An 18,046-nucleotide genomic window follows, 5' to 3' on the forward strand; every position below is an offset into this window, starting at 1 on the left:
AAAGTGGATAACCTCACATTTATCCACATTATACTTCATCTGCCATGCATTTGCCCAATCACCTAACCTATCCAAGTCACTCTGCAGCCTCATAGCATCCTCCTCGCAGCTCACACTGCCACCCAACTTCGTGTCATCCGCAAATTTGGAGATACTACACTTAATCTCCTCATCTAAATCATTAATGTACAATGTAAACAGCTGGGGCCCCAGCACAGAACCTTGCGGTACCCCACTAGTCACTGCCTGCCATTCTGAAAAGAACCCATTTACTTCTACATCAGTGATTCCTATTGGCCGACACTGGCCGAACACTGTGGATATCTCACCTGTGTAACTCGACGGGATTGGTTCAGCCGAGTGTGTTGTCAGGGCTCCTGGATGCTGGCTGTCAAGGGCAATGAATCTGAAAGAGATAAAATCATTATGTTCATTTCATTTCCATTCCCCCACATTAAGTACCCACTGCGTACACAGTCAGTGACTGGAGGTGCCGTCCACAGTGACGTACACGCCCGAAGGTCGCGAGCTCATTGCCGGGTCTGAGCTGTGTTAGTGGATCGCAGTTGGGGACCAATAGTGGCCTTGAGATCTTTTACATCCAACCGAGAAGGTTGACAGGGCTTGGGTTTAATGTCTCATCCGAAACATGGCACGTCCGACAGTGCAGTGCTCCCTCAGTACTGCCCCTCCGACAGTGCAGCACTCCCTCAGTACTGCCCCTCCGACAGTGCAGCACTCCCTCAGTACTGCCCCTCCGACAGTGCAGTGCTCCCTCAGTACTGGCTCTCCGACAGTGCAGTGCTCCCTCAGTACTGCCCCTCCGACAGTGCAGCACTCCCTCAGTACTGCCCCTCCGACAGTGCAGCACTCCCTCAGTACTGCCCCTCCGACAGTGCAGCACTCCCTCAGTACTGACCCTCCGACAGTGCAGAGCTCCCTCAGTACTGCCCCTCCGACAGTGCAGCGCTCCCTCAGTACTGCCCCTCCGACAGTGCAGCACTCCCTCAGTACTGCCCCTCCGACAGTGCAGCACTCCCTCAGTACTGTCCCTCCGACAGTGCAGCGTTCCCTCAGTACTGCCCCTCCGACAGTGCAGCGCTCCCTCAGTACTGCCCCTCCGACAGTGCAGCGCTCCCTCAGTACTGCCCCTCCGACAGTGCAGCGTTCCCTCAGTACTGCCCCTCCGACAGTGCAGCGCTCCCTCAGTACTGCCCCTCCGACAGTGCAGCGCTCCCTCAGTACTGCCCCTCCGACAGTGCAGCACTCCCTCAGTACTGCCCCTCCGACAGTGCAGCACTCCCTCAGTACTGGCCCTCCGACAGTTCAGTGCTCCCTCAGTACTGCCCCTCCGACAGTGCAGCGCTCCCTCAGTACTGCCCCTCCGACAGTGCGGCACTCCCTCAGTACTGCCCCTCCGACAGTGCGGCACTCCCTCAGTACTGCCCCTCCCACAGTGCGGCACTCCCTCAGTACTGCCCCTCCCACAGTGCAGCACTCCCTCAGTACTGCCCCTCCCACAGTGCGGCACTCCCTCAGTACTGCCCCTCCGACAGTGCGGTGCTCCCTCAGTACTGCCCCTCCCACAGTGCAGCACTCCCTCAGTACTGCCCCTCCGACAGTGCAGTGCTCCCTCAGTACTGCCCCTTCCACAGTGCAGCGCTCCCTCAGTACTGCCCCTCCGACAGAGCAGCACTCCCTCAGTACTGCCCCTCCGACAGAGCAGCACTGCCTCAGTACTGGCCCTCCGACAGTGCAGTGCTCCCTCAGTACTGCCCCTCCGACAGTGCGGCACTCCCTCAGTACTGCCCCTCCGACAGTGCGGCACTCCCTCAGTACTGCCCCTCCGACAGTGCGGCACTCCCTCAGTACTGCCCCTCCGACAGAGCAGCACTCCCTCAGTACTGGCCCTCCGACAGTGCAGTGCTCCCTCAGTACTGCCCCTCCGACAGTGCAGCGCTCCCTCAGTACTGCCCCTCCGACAGTGCGAAACTCCCTCAGTACTGCCCCTCCGACAGTGCAGCCCTCCCTCAGTACTGCCCCTCCGACAGTGCGAAACTCCCTTAGTACTGTCCCTTTGAAAGTGCAGCACTCCCTCAGTACTGCCCCTCCGACAGTACAGCACTCCCTCAGTACTGCCCCTCCGACAGTACAGCACTCCCTCAGTACTGCCCCTCCGACAGTGCGGCACTCCCTCAGTACTGCCCCTCCGAAAGTGCGGCACTCCCTCAGAACTGCCCCTCTGACAGTGCGGCAGTCCCTCAGAACTGCCCCCCCACAGTGCGGCACTCCCTCAGTACTGCCTCTCCGACAGTGCAGTGCTCCCTCAGTACTGCCCCTCCCACAGTGCAGCACTCCCTCAGTACTGCCCCTCCCACAGTGCGGCACTCCCTCAGTACTGCCCCTCCGACAGTGCAGTGCTCCCTCAGTACTGCCCCTCCCACAGTGCAGCACTCCCTCAGTACTGCCCCTCCGACAGTGCAGTGCTCCCTCAGTAGTGCCCCTTCCACAGTGCAGCACTCCCTCAGTACTGCCCCTCCCACAGTGCAGCACTCCCTCAGTACTGGCTCTCCGACAGTGCAGCACTCCCTCAGTACTGCCCCTCCGACAGTGCAGCACTCCCTCAGTACTGTGTCGGCCTGGATTACGGGGATCATGTCACATATAAAGCACATGGGATTGGGGTTAGTGTGCTGACGTGGATTGAGAACTGGTTGTCAGACAGGAAGCAAAGAGTAGGAGTAAATGGGGACTTTTCAGAATGGCAGGCAGTGACTAGTGGGGTACCGCAAGGTTCTGTGCTGGGGCCCCAGCTGTTTACATTGTATATTAATGATTTAGACGAGGGGATTAAATGTAGTATCTCCAAATTTGCGGATGACACTAAGTTAGGTGGCAGTGTGAGCTGCGAGGAGGATGCTATGAGGCTGCAGAGTGACTTGGATAGGTTAGGTGAGTGGGCAAATGCATGGCAGATGAAGTATAATGTGGATAAATGTGAGGTTATCCACTTTGGTGGTAAAAACAGAGAGACAGACTATTATCTGAATGGTGACAGATTAGGAAAAGGGAAGGTGCAACGAGACCTGGGTGTCATGGTACATCAGTCATTGAAGGTTGGCATGCAGGTACAGCAGGCGGTTAAGAAAGCAAATGGCATGTTGGCCTTCATAGCAAGGGGATTTGAGTACAGGGGCAGGGAGGTGTTACTACAGTTGTACAGGGCCTTGGTGAGGCCACACCTGGAGTATTGTGTACAGTTTTGGTCTCCTAACTTGAGGAAGGACATTCTTGCTATTGAGGTAGTGCAGCGAAGGTTCACCAGACTGATTCCTGGGATGGCGGGACTGACATATCAAGAAAGACTGGATCAACTGGGCTTGTATTCACTGGAGTTCAGAAGAATGAGAGGGGATCTCATAGAAACCTTCAAAATTCTGATGGGTTTAGACAGGTCAGATGCAGGAAGAATGTTCCCAATGTTGGGGAAGTCCAGAACCAGGGGACGCAGTCTAAGGATAAGGCGTAAGCCATTTAGGACCGAGATGAGGAGAAACTTCTTCACCCAGAGAGTGGTGAACCTGTGGAATTCTCTACCACAGAAAGTTGTTGAGGCCAATTCACTAAATATATTCAAAAGGGAGTTAGATGTAGTCCTTACTACTGGGGGATCAAGGGGTATGGCGAGAAAGCAGGAATGGGGTACTGAAGTTGTATGTTCAGCCATGAACTCATTGAATGGCGGTGCAGGCTCGAAGGGCCGAATGGCCTACTCCTGCACCTATTTTCTATGTTTCTGTGTGTCTGGAGTGCGGATTGAACCCACAACATCTGCCTCAAATGTGAGAGTCACTGAGCCCCAGGACATCCCACAGCACTTTACAGCCAATGAAGTACTTTTGGAGTGCAGTCACTGTTGTAATGTAGGAAACACGGCAGCCAATTTGCGCACAGCAAGCTCCCACAAACAGCAATGTGTTAATTACCAGATAATCTGTTTTAGTGATGTTGATTGAGGATAAATATTGGCCAGGATACCGGGGTGAACTCCCCGACTCTTCTTCGAAATAGTGCCCTGGGATCTTTTACGTGCACCTGAGAGGGCAGACGTACATTTCGGTTGAATATCTCATCCGAAAGTCAGCACCTCCGACACAGCAGCACTCCCTCAGTACTGCACGGGGAGTATCAGCCTGGACTTTTGTTCTCAAGTCTCTGGAGTGGGACTTCCACACACGACCTTGTGACTCACACATGAGTGAGTGTTGCCCACTGAGCCACGCGTAGGACAAAAGCAAGTCACTGAGGCACTGATAGTTTAGCGGGCAAAGCAGGGAGAATGGGTGTGTGTTAATGGCCAGATAGCTACGACACAACCTGCTCCCCCACGACCCAGGACCTCTGACAGAGCTTAGCGGAGGGGATAAAGCACAAAGGACAGCCACTTTGCTTACTGTGAAGGAAGAGATATCAGAGAAAGCAGTGCGTGACAGTGCAGGAGCAGGCAGCTGGATGCTAAATGTGTTTGACAGGGCGGGTGCTGTAATTCCAGAGCAGGAGTGCAGTGTGAAGTAGGATATGTTCCCCCCCGAGGGCTCGCTTGGCTATTTTCAGACCTCATAATTTGACCCTGTCCATCGGTGAAATATTTACTCAGCACTTTCCACTGCCCGGTGCCCATTCTGACTCTGCTTACTGCAGTCTCCCTCCCTCCCTCCCTCCCTCGCTCACGTCACACGGGCTCAGCAAACAAACAAGGCAAGTCTTTCAATTCTTGGCTGCACAGAAAATTCACTCTCCCTTCCTCAACTACTTTGCATTCAGGATCAGTGACTCCTTTAGAAACATCGAAAATAGGTGCAGGAGCAGGCCATTCGGCCCTTCTAGCCTGCACCACCATTCAATAAGATCCTGGCTGAACATGCAACTTCAGTACCCCATTCCTGCTTTCTCTCCATACCCCTTGATCCCTTTAGCCGTAAGGGCCACATCTAACTCCTTTTTGAATATATTTAGTGAATTGGCCTCAACAACTTTCTGTGGTAGAGAATTCCACAGGTTCACCACTCTCTGGGTGAAGAAGTTTCTCCTCATCTCGGTCCTAAATGGCTTACCCCTTATCCTTAGACTGTGACCCCTGATTCTGGACTTCCCCAACATCGGGAACATTCTTCCTGCATTTAACCTGTCCAATCCCGTCAGAATTTTATATGTTTCTATGAGATCACCTCTCATTCTTCTAAATTCCAGTGACTATAAGCCAAGTCGATCCAGTCTTCATATGTCAGTCCTGCCATCCCGGGAATCAGTCTGGTGAACCTTCGCTGCACTCCCTCAATAGCAAGAATGTCCTTCCTCAGATTAGGAGACCAAAACTGAACACAATATTCCAGGTGAGGCCTCACCAAGGCCCTGTACAACTGCAGTAAGATCTCCCTGCTCCAATACTCACATCCTCTCGCTATGAAGGCCAACATGCCATTTGCCTTCTTCACTGCCTGCTGTACCTGCATGCCAACTTTCAATGACTGATATACCATAACACCCAGGTCTCGTTGCACCTCCCCTTTTCCTAATCTGTCACCATTCAGATTGTTACGTATGTAAACCTGTAAATACCATGTCTAACCACCAGAGGGCTTATCCCCTGGTGTCCCAAGGGATCCCACAATCCATTGGGAGCACCTGTATATAAGGAGGCCTCACAGGCTGGAGAGGCACTCTGAGATCTGTAGTAAAGGACTACGGTCACCCCTTACTTTGAGCTTGCAGTATCTAGTCTGACTCTTTATCCAAGACATAACACAGATAATATTCTGCCTTCCTGTTTTTGCCACCAAAGTGGATAACCTCACATTTATCCACATTATACTGCATCTTCCATGCATTTGCCCTCTCACCTAACCTATCCAAGTCACCCTGCAGCTTTTTAGCGTCCTCCTCACAGCTCACACTGCCACCCAGCTTAGTGTCATCTGCAAACTTGAAGATGTTACATTCAATTCCTTCATCTAAATCATTAATGTATATTGTAAATAGCTGGGGTCCCAGCACTGAGCCCTGCGGCACCCCACTAGTCACTGCCTGCCATTCTGAAAAGGACCCGTTTATTCCTACTCTTTGCTTCATGTCTGCCAACCAGTTCTCTATCCACGTCAATACATTACCACCATGTGCTTTAATTTTGCACACCAATCTCTTGTGTGGGACCTAGTCGAAAGTCTTTTGAAGGTCCAAATGCACCACATCCATTGGTTCTCCCTTGTCCACTCTACTAGTTACATCCTCAAAAAATTCTAGAAGATTTGTCAAGCATGATTTCCCTTTCATAAATCCATGCTGACTTGGACCGATCCTGTCACTGCTTTACAAATGTGCTGCTATTACATCTTTAATCATTGATTCCAACATTTTCCCCACTACCGATGTCAGGCTAGAATTCCCTGTTTTCTCTCCCTCCTTTTTAAAAAAGTGGTGTTACATTAGCTACCCTCCAGTCCATAGGAACTGATCCAGAGTCAATAGATTGTTGGAAAATGATCACCAATGCATCCACTATTTCTAGGGCTACCTACCTCATTAAGTACTCTGGGATGCAGACTATCAGACCCCGGGGATTTATCGGCCTTCAATCCCATCAATTTCCCTAATAAAATGTCCCGCCTAATAAAGATTTCCTTCAGTTCCTCCTTCTCACTAGACCTTTGGTCCCCTAGTATTTCCAGAAGGTTATTTGTGTCTTCCTTCGTGAAGACAGAAGCAAAGTATTTGTTCATTGTCTGCCATTTCTTTATTGCCCATTATACATTCACCTGAATCTGACTGCAAGGGACCTACATTTGTCTTCACTAATCTTTTTCTCTTCACATATGTATAGAAGCTTTTGCAGTCAGTTTTTATGTTCCCAGCAAGCTTCCTCTCATACTCCATTTTCCCCCTCCTAATTAAGCCCTTTGTCCTCCTCTGCTGTATTATAAAATTATCCCAGTCCTCATATTTGCTGCTTTTTCTGGCCAATTTATATGCCTCTTCCTTGGTTCTTATCTCTAATTTCCCTTGTTAGCCACGGTTGAGCCACCTTCCCCGTTTTATTTTTACTCAAGACAGGGATGTACAATTGTTGAAGTTCATCCACGTGATCTTTAAATGTTTACCATTGCCTATCCACCGTCAACCCTTTCAAGTATCATTCGCCAGTCTATTCTAGCCAATTCACGCCTCATACCATTGAAGTTACCTTTCCTTAAGTTCAGGACCCTAGTCTCTGAGTTAACTGCAATCCTCTCTCATTACACAACATCTAGGATGGCCTGCTCTCTATGCTCTTTAGAAGCATAAAATGAGTGCTGCACCAAATGCCTGAAAGGTAGGTTTTGTATTTATATAAAGCCCCTTCTCACCTGTCTCAGAAATCTCCCAAGTGAAATAATTTGAAGTGCAATTACTTTTGTTTTGGAGCAAATGTGGCAGCCATTTTGCAGAGTGAGATCCCACCAAAATCTGCAACCTGTTGAATGGTCAGTTGCTCTGGGGATTTATGTTGGTGCTGTTGGCTGTTTGAGGAATGTTGGCCCCAGGACATGAGGGGGAACTCCCTTTCCAATAGTGTATGTGAGATTTTTAACATCCATCTGAGAGGATGGATGGGGCACTCTGTTTTAACGTTCATACGAAAGATGTCATGTCAGACAGTGCAGCACTCATTCAGTACTGCCCCTCCGACAGTGCGGCGCTCCCTCAGTACTGCCCTCCGACAGTGTAGCACTCATTCAGTACTGCCCCTCCGACAGTGCAGCACTCCCTCAGTACTGCCCCTCCGAAAGTGCGGCTCTCCCTCAGTACTGCCCCTCCGACAGTGCAGCGCTCCCTCAGTACTGCCCCTGCGACAGTGCAGTGCTCCCTCAGTACTGCTCCTCCAACAGGCGGCACTCCCTCAGTACTGCCCCTCCGACAGTGCAGCACTCCCTCAGTACTGCCCCTCCGACAGTGCTACACTCCCTCAGTACTGCCCCTCCGACAGTGCTGCACTCCCTCAGTACTGCACTCGAGAGTCTGTTCAGAGATTCTGGCCAGAGTTCCCCATTTCATAAAATCATAGAATAGTACAGCACAGGAGGCCATTCGACCCATCATGTCTGTGCTGGTTCTTTCCAAGTGAAAGTACTGCATGGTTGGAGGTGGCGCCTTTCGGATGAGAATTAAGCCAACAGCAGGAGAAATCACGGCACAATGCCGCGGATGCAGAAATCTGAAATAAAAACAGAAATGTTGGAAATACTCAGCGGGTCAGGCAGCAACTGTGGAGAGAGAAACAGAGTTAACGTTTCAGGTCAATAACCCTTCGTCAGAACTGGCAAATGTTCGAAATGTAACAGATTGTTCAGGAAGTGCAGGGGCACTGAAAGTGGGAGGGGAGGACGGAACAAAAGGGAAGGTCTGTAATAGGGGGGAAGACAGGAGAGATTAGAGAGACAAAGGGGATGATGGGCTGAATCGGGATGGAAATGGCACAGGTTAGGAAACAAAAGGTGAGTCTGGATAGGGTGTGAATGGCGAAATAATCGCCAGCTGCTGTGGGAAACAGAGAGTGAGAAAATAAAATGTAAAAAGGTGGGACAGAAGATTTTGTAAAAAAAGCGAGGAAAGCAATCAAAATGTGGGCAGAGGGTATGGTCTGAAATTGTTGAACTGGATGTTGAGTCCAGAAGGCTGTAAAGTGCCTAATCGAAAGATGAGGTGCTGTTCCTCGAGCTTGCGTTGAGCTTCGTTGGGACAGTGTCGGTCGGAGAGGTCAGAGTGGGAGTGGCGTTGAAAATTCAAGTGACAGGCGTCTGGAAGCTATCTCTCTCTGTTTCCCACGGCAGCTGGCAATTATTTCGCCATTCACACCCTATCCAGACTCACCTTTTGTTTCCTAACCTGTGCCATTACCATCCCAATTCAGCCCATCATCCCGTTAGAAACATAGAAAATAGGTGCAGGAGTAGGCCATTCGGCCCTTCGAGCCTGCACCACCATTCAATAAGATCATGGTTGATCATTCCCTCAGTACCCCTTTCCTGCTTTCTCTCCATACCCCTTGATCCCTTTAGCCGTAAGGGCCACATCTAACTCCCTCTTAAATATATCCAACGAACTGGCATCAACAACTCTCTGCAGCAGGGAATTCCACAGGTTAACAACTCTCTGAGTGAAAAAGTTTCTCCTCATCTCGGTCCTAAATGGCCTGCCCCTTATCCTTAGACTGTGTCCCCTGGTTCTGGACTTCCCCAACATCGGGAACAATCTTCACGCATCTAACCTGTCCAGTCCCATCAGAATCTTATATGTTTCTATGAGATCCCCTCTCATCCTTCTAAACTCCAGTTGATCCAGTCTCTCCTCATATGTCAGTCCTGCCATCCCGGGAATCAGTCTGGTGAACTTTCGCTGCACTCCCTCAATAGCAAGAACATCCTCAAATCTCTCCTGCCTCCCACCCTATCACAGATATTCCCTTTTGTTCTTTCTTCCCTCCCCCTTTTAGGGCCCCCGCACTTCCTTAAGACATTTCGAACACTCTCCAGTTCTGACGAAGGGTCTTTGACCCGAAACGTTAACTCTGTTTCTCTCCACAGATGCTGCCTGACCCGCTGAGATTTCCAGCATTTTCTGTTTTTATACCACGACACATCAGATTAACTGGTCATTTACCGTTAGTATTGTTTATGGTATCCTTCTGTGTGCAAAGTGCCTGCCATGTTTGACTCGTCACTGCACTGTGAAGGGATTCAGTATGTGAAACACAGAGAGTGTGAGATGAACCTGGCATTACCTAACCACAGCTCTGACTCCTTTCACCCTCGGCAGTGTCTCTGTACCTGGGCCGGGCCCCTTGAACTGGGTTTATAAATAATAATCACTAATTAAATATTGCCTGTGCTTTCTTCCCACTGGAACAGTGTGTGCATGAACGTGCAGCTGAAGATACGCTTCCTGGGGTAAAGATCGAATTCTGCTCCCTCTGTCACTGGGATTCCAGGAAGGAAAGAGGGGGCAAGCTGGAGAAGGCTGTCTCGATCGACGGACGCAATGGGAAACCTCGGTGTAACCCTCGCTCATCGATCCAGGCAGACCCACAGTCCCCCAACACCTCACAAAATGAAGGAAGACCTTCCATTTCTACAGTGCAAAGACCTCGGGCGTCCCAAAGCACTTTACAGCCAATGACGTTCTCCTGGAGTGTAGTCACTGTTGTAATGTGGGAAACACGGCAGCCAATCTGCACACAGCATGATCCCGCACACAGCATGATCCCACACACAGCATGATCCCACACACAGCATGATCCCGCACACAGCATGATCCCACACACAGCATGATCCCGCACACAGCATGATCCCACACACAGCAATGTGACAATGACCAGATAATCTCTTATTGTGATGTTGATTCATGCAACTGATTCCGCCTACATTGCCCTCCCCACACTCCAGTCCATGTTGTGATTATTCTCTGGGGTTGGTTTTGACTTTGTGTGATGCTGTAAAGCGGGTGATCGCGAGACGGCAGCCTCTTTTTATGTCTCCCCTGAATTTTATTTCCGTTGACTTCAATAGAAATCAAGTTGAGGAGATGTGAAATGGGCTGCCAACTCACTGTCACCTGCTCTACACTGTCACACAAAGTCAAGTCTTCCCGAGTCGTCTTAGACACTCCCTTGTATCAAGGATGACTTGCTTCCACACCAAAAGGGGATGAGTTCACGGGTGTTTCGATGAAGACCGGATATTCCAGGTCCTAGACTGGATCTTGTGTAACGAGAGAGGATTAATTAGCAATCTGGTCGTGCGAGGCCCCTTGAGGAAGAGTGACCATAATATGGTCGAATTCTTTATTAAAATGGAGAATGACACAGTTAATTCAGAGACTAGGGTCCTGAACTTAAAGAAAGGAAACTTCAATGGTATGAGACGTGAATTGGCTAGGATAGACAGCAGAATGATACTTAAGGGCTGACGGTGGATAGGCAATGGCAGACATTTAAAGATCACATGGATGAACTACAACAATTATACATCCCTGTAAGAATAAAAAAGGGAAGGTGGCTCAACTGTGGCTAACAAGGGAAATTAGGGAAAGTGTTAAATCCAAGGAAGAGGCATATAAATTGGCCAGAAAAAACAGCAAACCTGAGGACTGGGAGAAATTTAGAATTCAGCAGAGGAGGACAAAGGGTTTAATTAGGAAGGGGAAATAGAGTATGAGAGGAAGTTTGCTGGGAACATAAAAACTGACTGCAAAAGCTTCTATAGATATGTGAAGAGAAAAAGATTAGTGAAGACAAACGTAGGTCCCTTGCAGTCAGAATCAGGGGAATTCATAATGGGGAACAAGGAAATGGCGGACCAGTTAAACAAATACTTTGGTTCTGTCTTCAGTAAAGAAGACACGAATAACCTCCCAAAAATACTAAGGGACCGAGGGACTAGCGAGAAGGGGGAACTGAGGGAAATCCTTATTAGTCAGGAAATGGTGTTAAGGAAATTGATGGGACTGAAGGCCGATAAATCCGCGGGGCATGATAGTCTGCATCCCAGAGTACTTAAGGAAGTGGCCCTCGAAATATTGGATGCATTGGTAGTCATTTTCCAACATTCTATAGATTCTGGTTCAGTTCCTATGGATTGGAGGGTAGCTAAGGTAACCCCACTTTCTAAAAAAGGAGGGAGAGAGAAAACGGGTAATTATAGACCGGTTAGCCTGACATCGGTAGCGGGGAAAATATTGGAATCAATTATTAATGATGTAATCGCAACGCATTTGGAAAGCAGTGACAGGATCAGTCCAAGTCAGCATGGATTTATGAAAGGGAAATCATGCTTGACAAATCTTCTGGAATTTTTTGAGGATGTAACTAGTAGAGTAGATAAGGGAGAACCAGTGAATGTGGTGTATTTGGACTTTCAAAAGGCTTTTGACAAGGTTCCACACAAGAGATTAGTGTGCAAAATTAAGGCATGGTATTAGGGATAATGTATTGACGTGGATAGAGAACTGGAAGTGAAGAGTGGGAATAAATGGGTCCTTTTCAGAATGGCAGGCAGTGACTAGTGGGGTGCCGCAGGGTTCAGTGCTGGTACCCCAGCTATTTACAATATACATTAACGATTTAGACGAAGGAATTGAATGTAATATCTTCAAGTTTGCAGATGACACTAAGCTGTATGGCGGTGTGAGCTGTGAGGTGAATGCTCGGAGGCCGCAGGGGGACTTGGACAGTTTAGGTGAATGGGAAAATGCATGGTAGATGCAGTATAATGTGGATAAGTGTGAGGTTATCCACTTTGGTTGCAAAAACAGGAAGGCAGATTATTATCTGAATGGTGACAGATTAGTAAACGGGGAGGTGCAATGAGACCTGGGTGTCATGGTACATCAGTCATTGCAGGTAGGCATGCAGGTACAGCAGGCGGTGAAGAAGGCAAATGACATGCTGGTCTTCATAACGAGGGGATTTGAGTATAGGAGCAGGGAGGTCTTACTGCAGTTGTACAGGGCCTTGGTGAGACCACACCTTGAGTATTGTGTGCAGTTTTGGTCTCCTAATCTGAGGAAGGACATTCTTGCTATTGAGGGAGTGCAGCGAAGGTTCACCAGACTGATTCCCGAGATGGCAGGACTGACATATGAAGAAAGACTGGATCAACTAGGCTTATATTCACTGAAATTTAGAAGAATGAGAGGGAATCTCATGGAAACATATAAAATTCTGACGGGATTGGACAGGATAGGTGCAGGAAGAATGTTCTCGATGTTGGGGAAATCCAGAATCAGGGATCACAGTCTAAGGATAAGAGGTAAGCCATTTAGGACCGAGATGAGGAGAAACTTCTTCACTCAGAGAATTGTGAACCTGTGGAATTCTCTATCACAGAAAGTTGTTGAGGCCAGTTCGTTGGATATATTCAAAAGGGAGTTAGATGTGGCCCTTGCGGCTAAAGGGATCAAGAGGTATGAAGAGAAAGCAGGAATGGGGTACTGAAGTTGTATGATCAGCCATGATCATAATGAATGGTGTTGCAGACTCAAAGGGCCAAACCTATTTCCTATGTTTCTATGTCCTGAACTACATGTTGAAGGGTGGAAGATGCCTGTGCGTGGATTTTTTTAGGGTTTGGTGGCCGTTGCACACCAGCCACTACACGGGCTTGACAGAGCTAGGTCTTGGTTCAGTGGCAAGGATTAACCAAGATGACTGGAGGCCAGCTCTGCTGCATGGACCTGGTGCGCACACATATCGCAGTGTGAGCTGGCCCGTGCTGCCCCTGGGCCCTCGCCTCTTCTGGGCCCCGAACTCTCCTGAATAATGAATCTGATAATATTAATCCGCTTACTAATTTGACTGGCACTGGTTAGTTTGGAGTCACATTCTGGATGTCCTTTTCTGTCATATTCCTCTGTAGGTCACCTCTACCACACCTCCTGCCCTGGCTGATAAGCTCTCCAAGCTTTCTTCTGATTGTGACCCTGGTTATTACCCAGATAGCTCTTCACTGCTCTGCCTGCAGCACTTGAATGTTTCCCTTGTGTCCGTGTCACCAGAACTGGTGCTCAAGGTGGGTCTGACCAGAGCTATTGCTCAAGGTGGGTCTGACCAGAACTGGACACAGTGCTCAAGGTGGGTCTGACCAGGACTGGACACCGTGCTCGAGGTGGGTCTGACCAGAGCTGGACACAGGGCTCAAGGTGGGTCTGACCAGAGCTGGTGCTCAAGGTGGGTCTGACCAGAACGGGACACAGTGCTCAAGGTGGGTCTGACCAGAACTGGACACAGTGCTCAAGGTGGGTCTGACCAGAGCTGGACACAGGGCTCAAGGTGGGTCTGACCAGAGCTGGTGCTCAAGGTGGGTCTGGCCAGAACGGGACACAGTGCTCAAGGTGGGTCTGACCAGAACTGGACACAGTGCTCAAGGTGGGTCTGACCAGAACTGGACACAGTGCTCAAGGTGGGTCTGACCAGAACTGGACACAGTGCTCAAGGTGGGTCTGACCAGAACTGGACACAGGGCTCAATGAGGATCTGACCAGAACTGGACACAGGGCTCGAGGTGGGTCTGACCAGAACTAGACACAGTGCCCAAGATGGGTCTGACCAGAACTGTACACAGTGCTCAAGGTGGGTCTGACCAGAACTGGACACGCTGCTCAAGGTGGGTCTGACCAGAACTGGACACAGGGCTCAAGGTGGGTCTGACCAGAACTGGACACAGTGCTCAAGGTGGGTCTGACCAGAACTGGACACAGAGCTCGAGGTGGGTCTGACCAGAACTGGACACAGAGCTCAAGGTGGGTCTGACCAGAACTGGACACGGTGCTCAAGGTGGGTCTGACCAGAACTGGACACAGAGCTCGAGGTGGGTCTGACCAGAACTGGACACAGAGCTCAAGGTGGGTCTGACCAGAACTGGACACAGTGCTCAAGGTGGGTCTGACCAGAACTGGACACGGGGCTCAAGGTGGGTCTGACCAGAACTGGACATGGTGCTCAAGGTGGGTCTGACCAGAACTGGACACAGTGCTCAAGGTGGGTCTGACCAGAACTGGACACAGGGCTCAAGGTGGGTCTGACCAGAACTGGACCCAGTGCTCAAGGTGGGTCTGACCAGAACTGGACACAGGGCTCATGGTGGGACTGACCAGAACTGGACACAGGGCTCAAGGTGGGACTGACCAGAACTGGACACAGGGCTCAAGGTGGGTCTGACCAGAACTGGACACAGAGCTCAAGGTGGGTCTGACCAGAACTGGACACAGAGCTCGAGGTGGGTCTGACCAGAACTGGACACAAGGCTCGAGGTGGGTCTGACCAGAACTGGACACAAGGCTCGAGGTGGGTCTGACCAGAACTGGACACAGAGCTCAAGGTGGGTCTGACCAGAACTGGACACAAGGCTCGAGGTGGGTCTGACCAGAACTGGACACAGAGCTCAAGGTGGGTCTGACCAGAACTGGACACAGAGCTCAAGGTGGGTCTGACCAGAACTGGACACAGGGCTCAAGGTGGGTCTGACCAGAACTGGACACAGGGCTCGAGGTGGGTCTGACCAGAACTGGACACAGAGCTCAAGGTGGGTCTGACCAGAACTGGACACAGGGCTCGAGGCGGGTCTGACCAGAACTGGACACAGGGCTCAAGGTGGGACTGACCAGAACTGGACACAGAGCTCAAGGTGGGTCTGACCAGAACTGGACACAGGGCTCGAGGCGGGTCTGACCAGAACTGGACACAGGGCTCAAGGTGGGTCTGACCAGAACTGGACATGGTGCTCAAGGTGGGTCTGACCAGAACTGGACACAGTGCTCAAGGTGGGTCTGACCAGAACTGGACACAGGGCTCAAGGTGGGTCTGACCAGAACTAGACACAGGGCTCGAGGTGGGACTGACCAGAACTGGACACAGTGCTCAAGGTGGGTCTGACCAGAACTGGACACAGGGCTCGAGGTGGGTCTGACCAGAACTGGACACAGTGCTCAAGGTGGCTCTGACCAGATCTGGACACAGAGCTCGAGGTGGGTCTGACCAGAACTGGACACAGAGCTCGAGGTGGGTCTGACCAGAACTGGACACAGTGCTCAAGGTGTGTCTGACCAGAACTGGACAAAGTGCTCAAGGTGGGTCTGACCAGAACTGGACACAGAGCTCAAGGTGGGTCTGACCAGAACTGGACACAGTGCTCAAGGTGGGTCTGACCAGAACTGGACGCAAAGCACAAGGTGGGTCTGACCAGAACTGGACATGGTGCTCAAGGTGGGTCTGACCAGAACTGGACGCAGAGCTCAAGGTGGGTCTGACCAGAACTGGACACAGGGCTCAAGGTGGGTCTGACCAGAACTGGACACAGTGCTCAAGGTGGGTCTGACCAGAACTGGACACAGTGCTCAAGGTGTGTCTGACCAGAACTGGACGCAGAGCTCAAGGTGGGTCTGACCAGAACTGGACACAGGGCTCAAGGTGTGTCTGACCAGAACTGGACACAGGGCTCAAGGTGGGTCTGACCAGAACTGGACACAGTGCTCAAGGTGGGTCTGACCAGAACTGGACACAGGGCTCGATGTGGGTCTGACCAGAACTGGACACAGTGCTCGAGGTGAGTCTGACCAGAACTGGACACAGGGCTCGAGGTGGGTCTGACCAGAACTGGACACAGGGCTCGAGGTGGGTCTGACCAGAACTGGACACAGGGCTCGAGGTGGGTCTGACCAGAACTGGACACAGTGCTCGAGGTGAGTCTGACCAGAACTGGACACAGGGCTCGAGGTGGGTCTGACCAGAACTGGACACAGGGCTCGAGGTGGGTCTGACCAAGGTCCTGTCCAGTTTGAGCATCGGTCCACGCTGCATGTGCCAATGTTTAGTTATGGATTGAAACACCACATCGGCCTCAATCCCTCAATTTACTTTGCCACTCGCAAATGTTTAAACTTTCTAGCGTTTAGCTGGATGACAAATTTGAAGTACCGCAGTCCACTAAGTATATTTACTAAACGATTTTGCGGTTAAAAACAAACAAAAGTGGGCTGTGTTCCCATTAGAACCAGCGTATAGAAATGACGTGTTCCAAATCGGCGTGTTATCACTGGGCTGTAAAAACAAACAGGGAGCAAAAAAATCTCCAGCCCTGGGGCAGCAGCTGTAACTGGGGAAGTTCTCGTACCAACACTGAAAAATATCCCATGATATTCCTCCCTGCACTGTTTCAGCTCAGGCAGTAACCCTTCAGGCAGTTGTACCAAAACAGTGTCGATGTTAATTGCAGTCCTGGTGAATGTGCATCAGAACAGAATGATCCCGATATTTTCAGGGTGGGTTTGGTAAGCAGGCGGGCGGGTTGGAGTTTCAGACAGGTCCCCGCCCGCTGAACACTTTTAACACCACAGCCGCCAACTTGTACTTTTTTAAACAGGGTCTCTGCCTGCAAGTCAGCCTGACTGATGTTGAAGAATTTAAATGGCAAACTTGCCTCCTGTCCCGCCTCCGTTAAACCGCGATGTGGGCGGGTTTGAGATTTTTAAAACTGTAACATCTTAACCGACCCCAAACCACCTGTTTTTGGGGGTTAAAATTCACTCCAACGATGCTGTGTACATTACGTCAACCGCATTACCCTCATCAACCCTCTGTTACCTCAGCAAAAATCTCAACCAAGTTTGTTAAACATGATTTAACTTTAGTAAATCTGTGCTGGCTTTCCTTAATTAATCCACACCAAGTGACATAAGACCATAAGAAATAGGAGCAGGAGTTGGCCATTTGGCCCCACGAGCCTGCTCCGCCATTTAATAAGATCATGGCTGATCTGGTCTTGGCCTCAACTCCACTTTCCTCCCCATAACCCTTGACTCCCCTGTAGTTCAGAAATCTGTCTATCTTCACCTTAAATATATTCAATGACCCAGCCTCCACAGCTCTCTGGGTAACAAATTCTAAAGATTCATGACCCTCAGAGAGAAGAAATTTCTCCTCATCTCCGTCTTAAATGGGCGACCCCCTTATTCTTAAACTATGCCCCCTAGTTCTAGATTCCCCACGAGAGGAAACATCCTCTCAGCATCTACTGTGTCAAGCCCCGTCAGAATCTTATATGTTCCAATAAGATCACCTCTCATTCTTCTAAACTCCAATGAGTATAGACCCAACCTGTCCAATCTTTCCTCATAAGACAACCCATTCAACTCAGGAATCAACCTCGTGAACCTTCTCTGAACTGCCTCCAATACAAGTATATCCTTCCTTAAATAACTGACTGTTAATTTGTCTCTGATTACTGTTTCTAAAAGCTTCCCCATTACCGAGGTTAAACTGACTGGCCTGTAGTTACTGTGTTTATCTTCACACCCATTTTTGAACAATGGTGTAACATTTGCAATTTTCCAGTCCTCTGGCTCCCCTCCAATATCCAAGGAGGATTGGAAGATTGTGATCCGAGCTTCTGCTATCTCCACCCTAGCTTCCCTCAGAAACCTAGGATGCATCCCATCTGCTCCTGGTGATTTATCTCCTTTA

At 50.0% G+C, this 18,046-nt stretch overlaps 1 protein-coding gene across 5 annotated transcripts in view; it reads right to left on the minus strand.

Moving 5' to 3' along the window:
- Nucleotides 1–18,046, minus strand: part of ttll5 (tubulin tyrosine ligase-like family, member 5) — a 595,921-nt gene that overhangs the window by 34,949 nt on the left and 542,926 nt on the right. For all 5 annotated transcript variants that reach the window (XM_070879712.1, XM_070879709.1, XM_070879708.1 and 2 more), the window contains one exon: nt 330–406. In XM_070879712.1, coding sequence (XP_070735813.1) covers nt 330–406 — 77 coding nt within the window. The remainder of the gene's footprint in view (nt 1–329; nt 407–18,046) is intronic.

Source organism: Pristiophorus japonicus, chromosome 4 (assembly GCF_044704955.1).
Source record: "Pristiophorus japonicus isolate sPriJap1 chromosome 4, sPriJap1.hap1, whole genome shotgun sequence".
Classification (NCBI taxonomy): Eukaryota; Metazoa; Chordata; class Chondrichthyes; family Pristiophoridae; genus Pristiophorus; species Pristiophorus japonicus.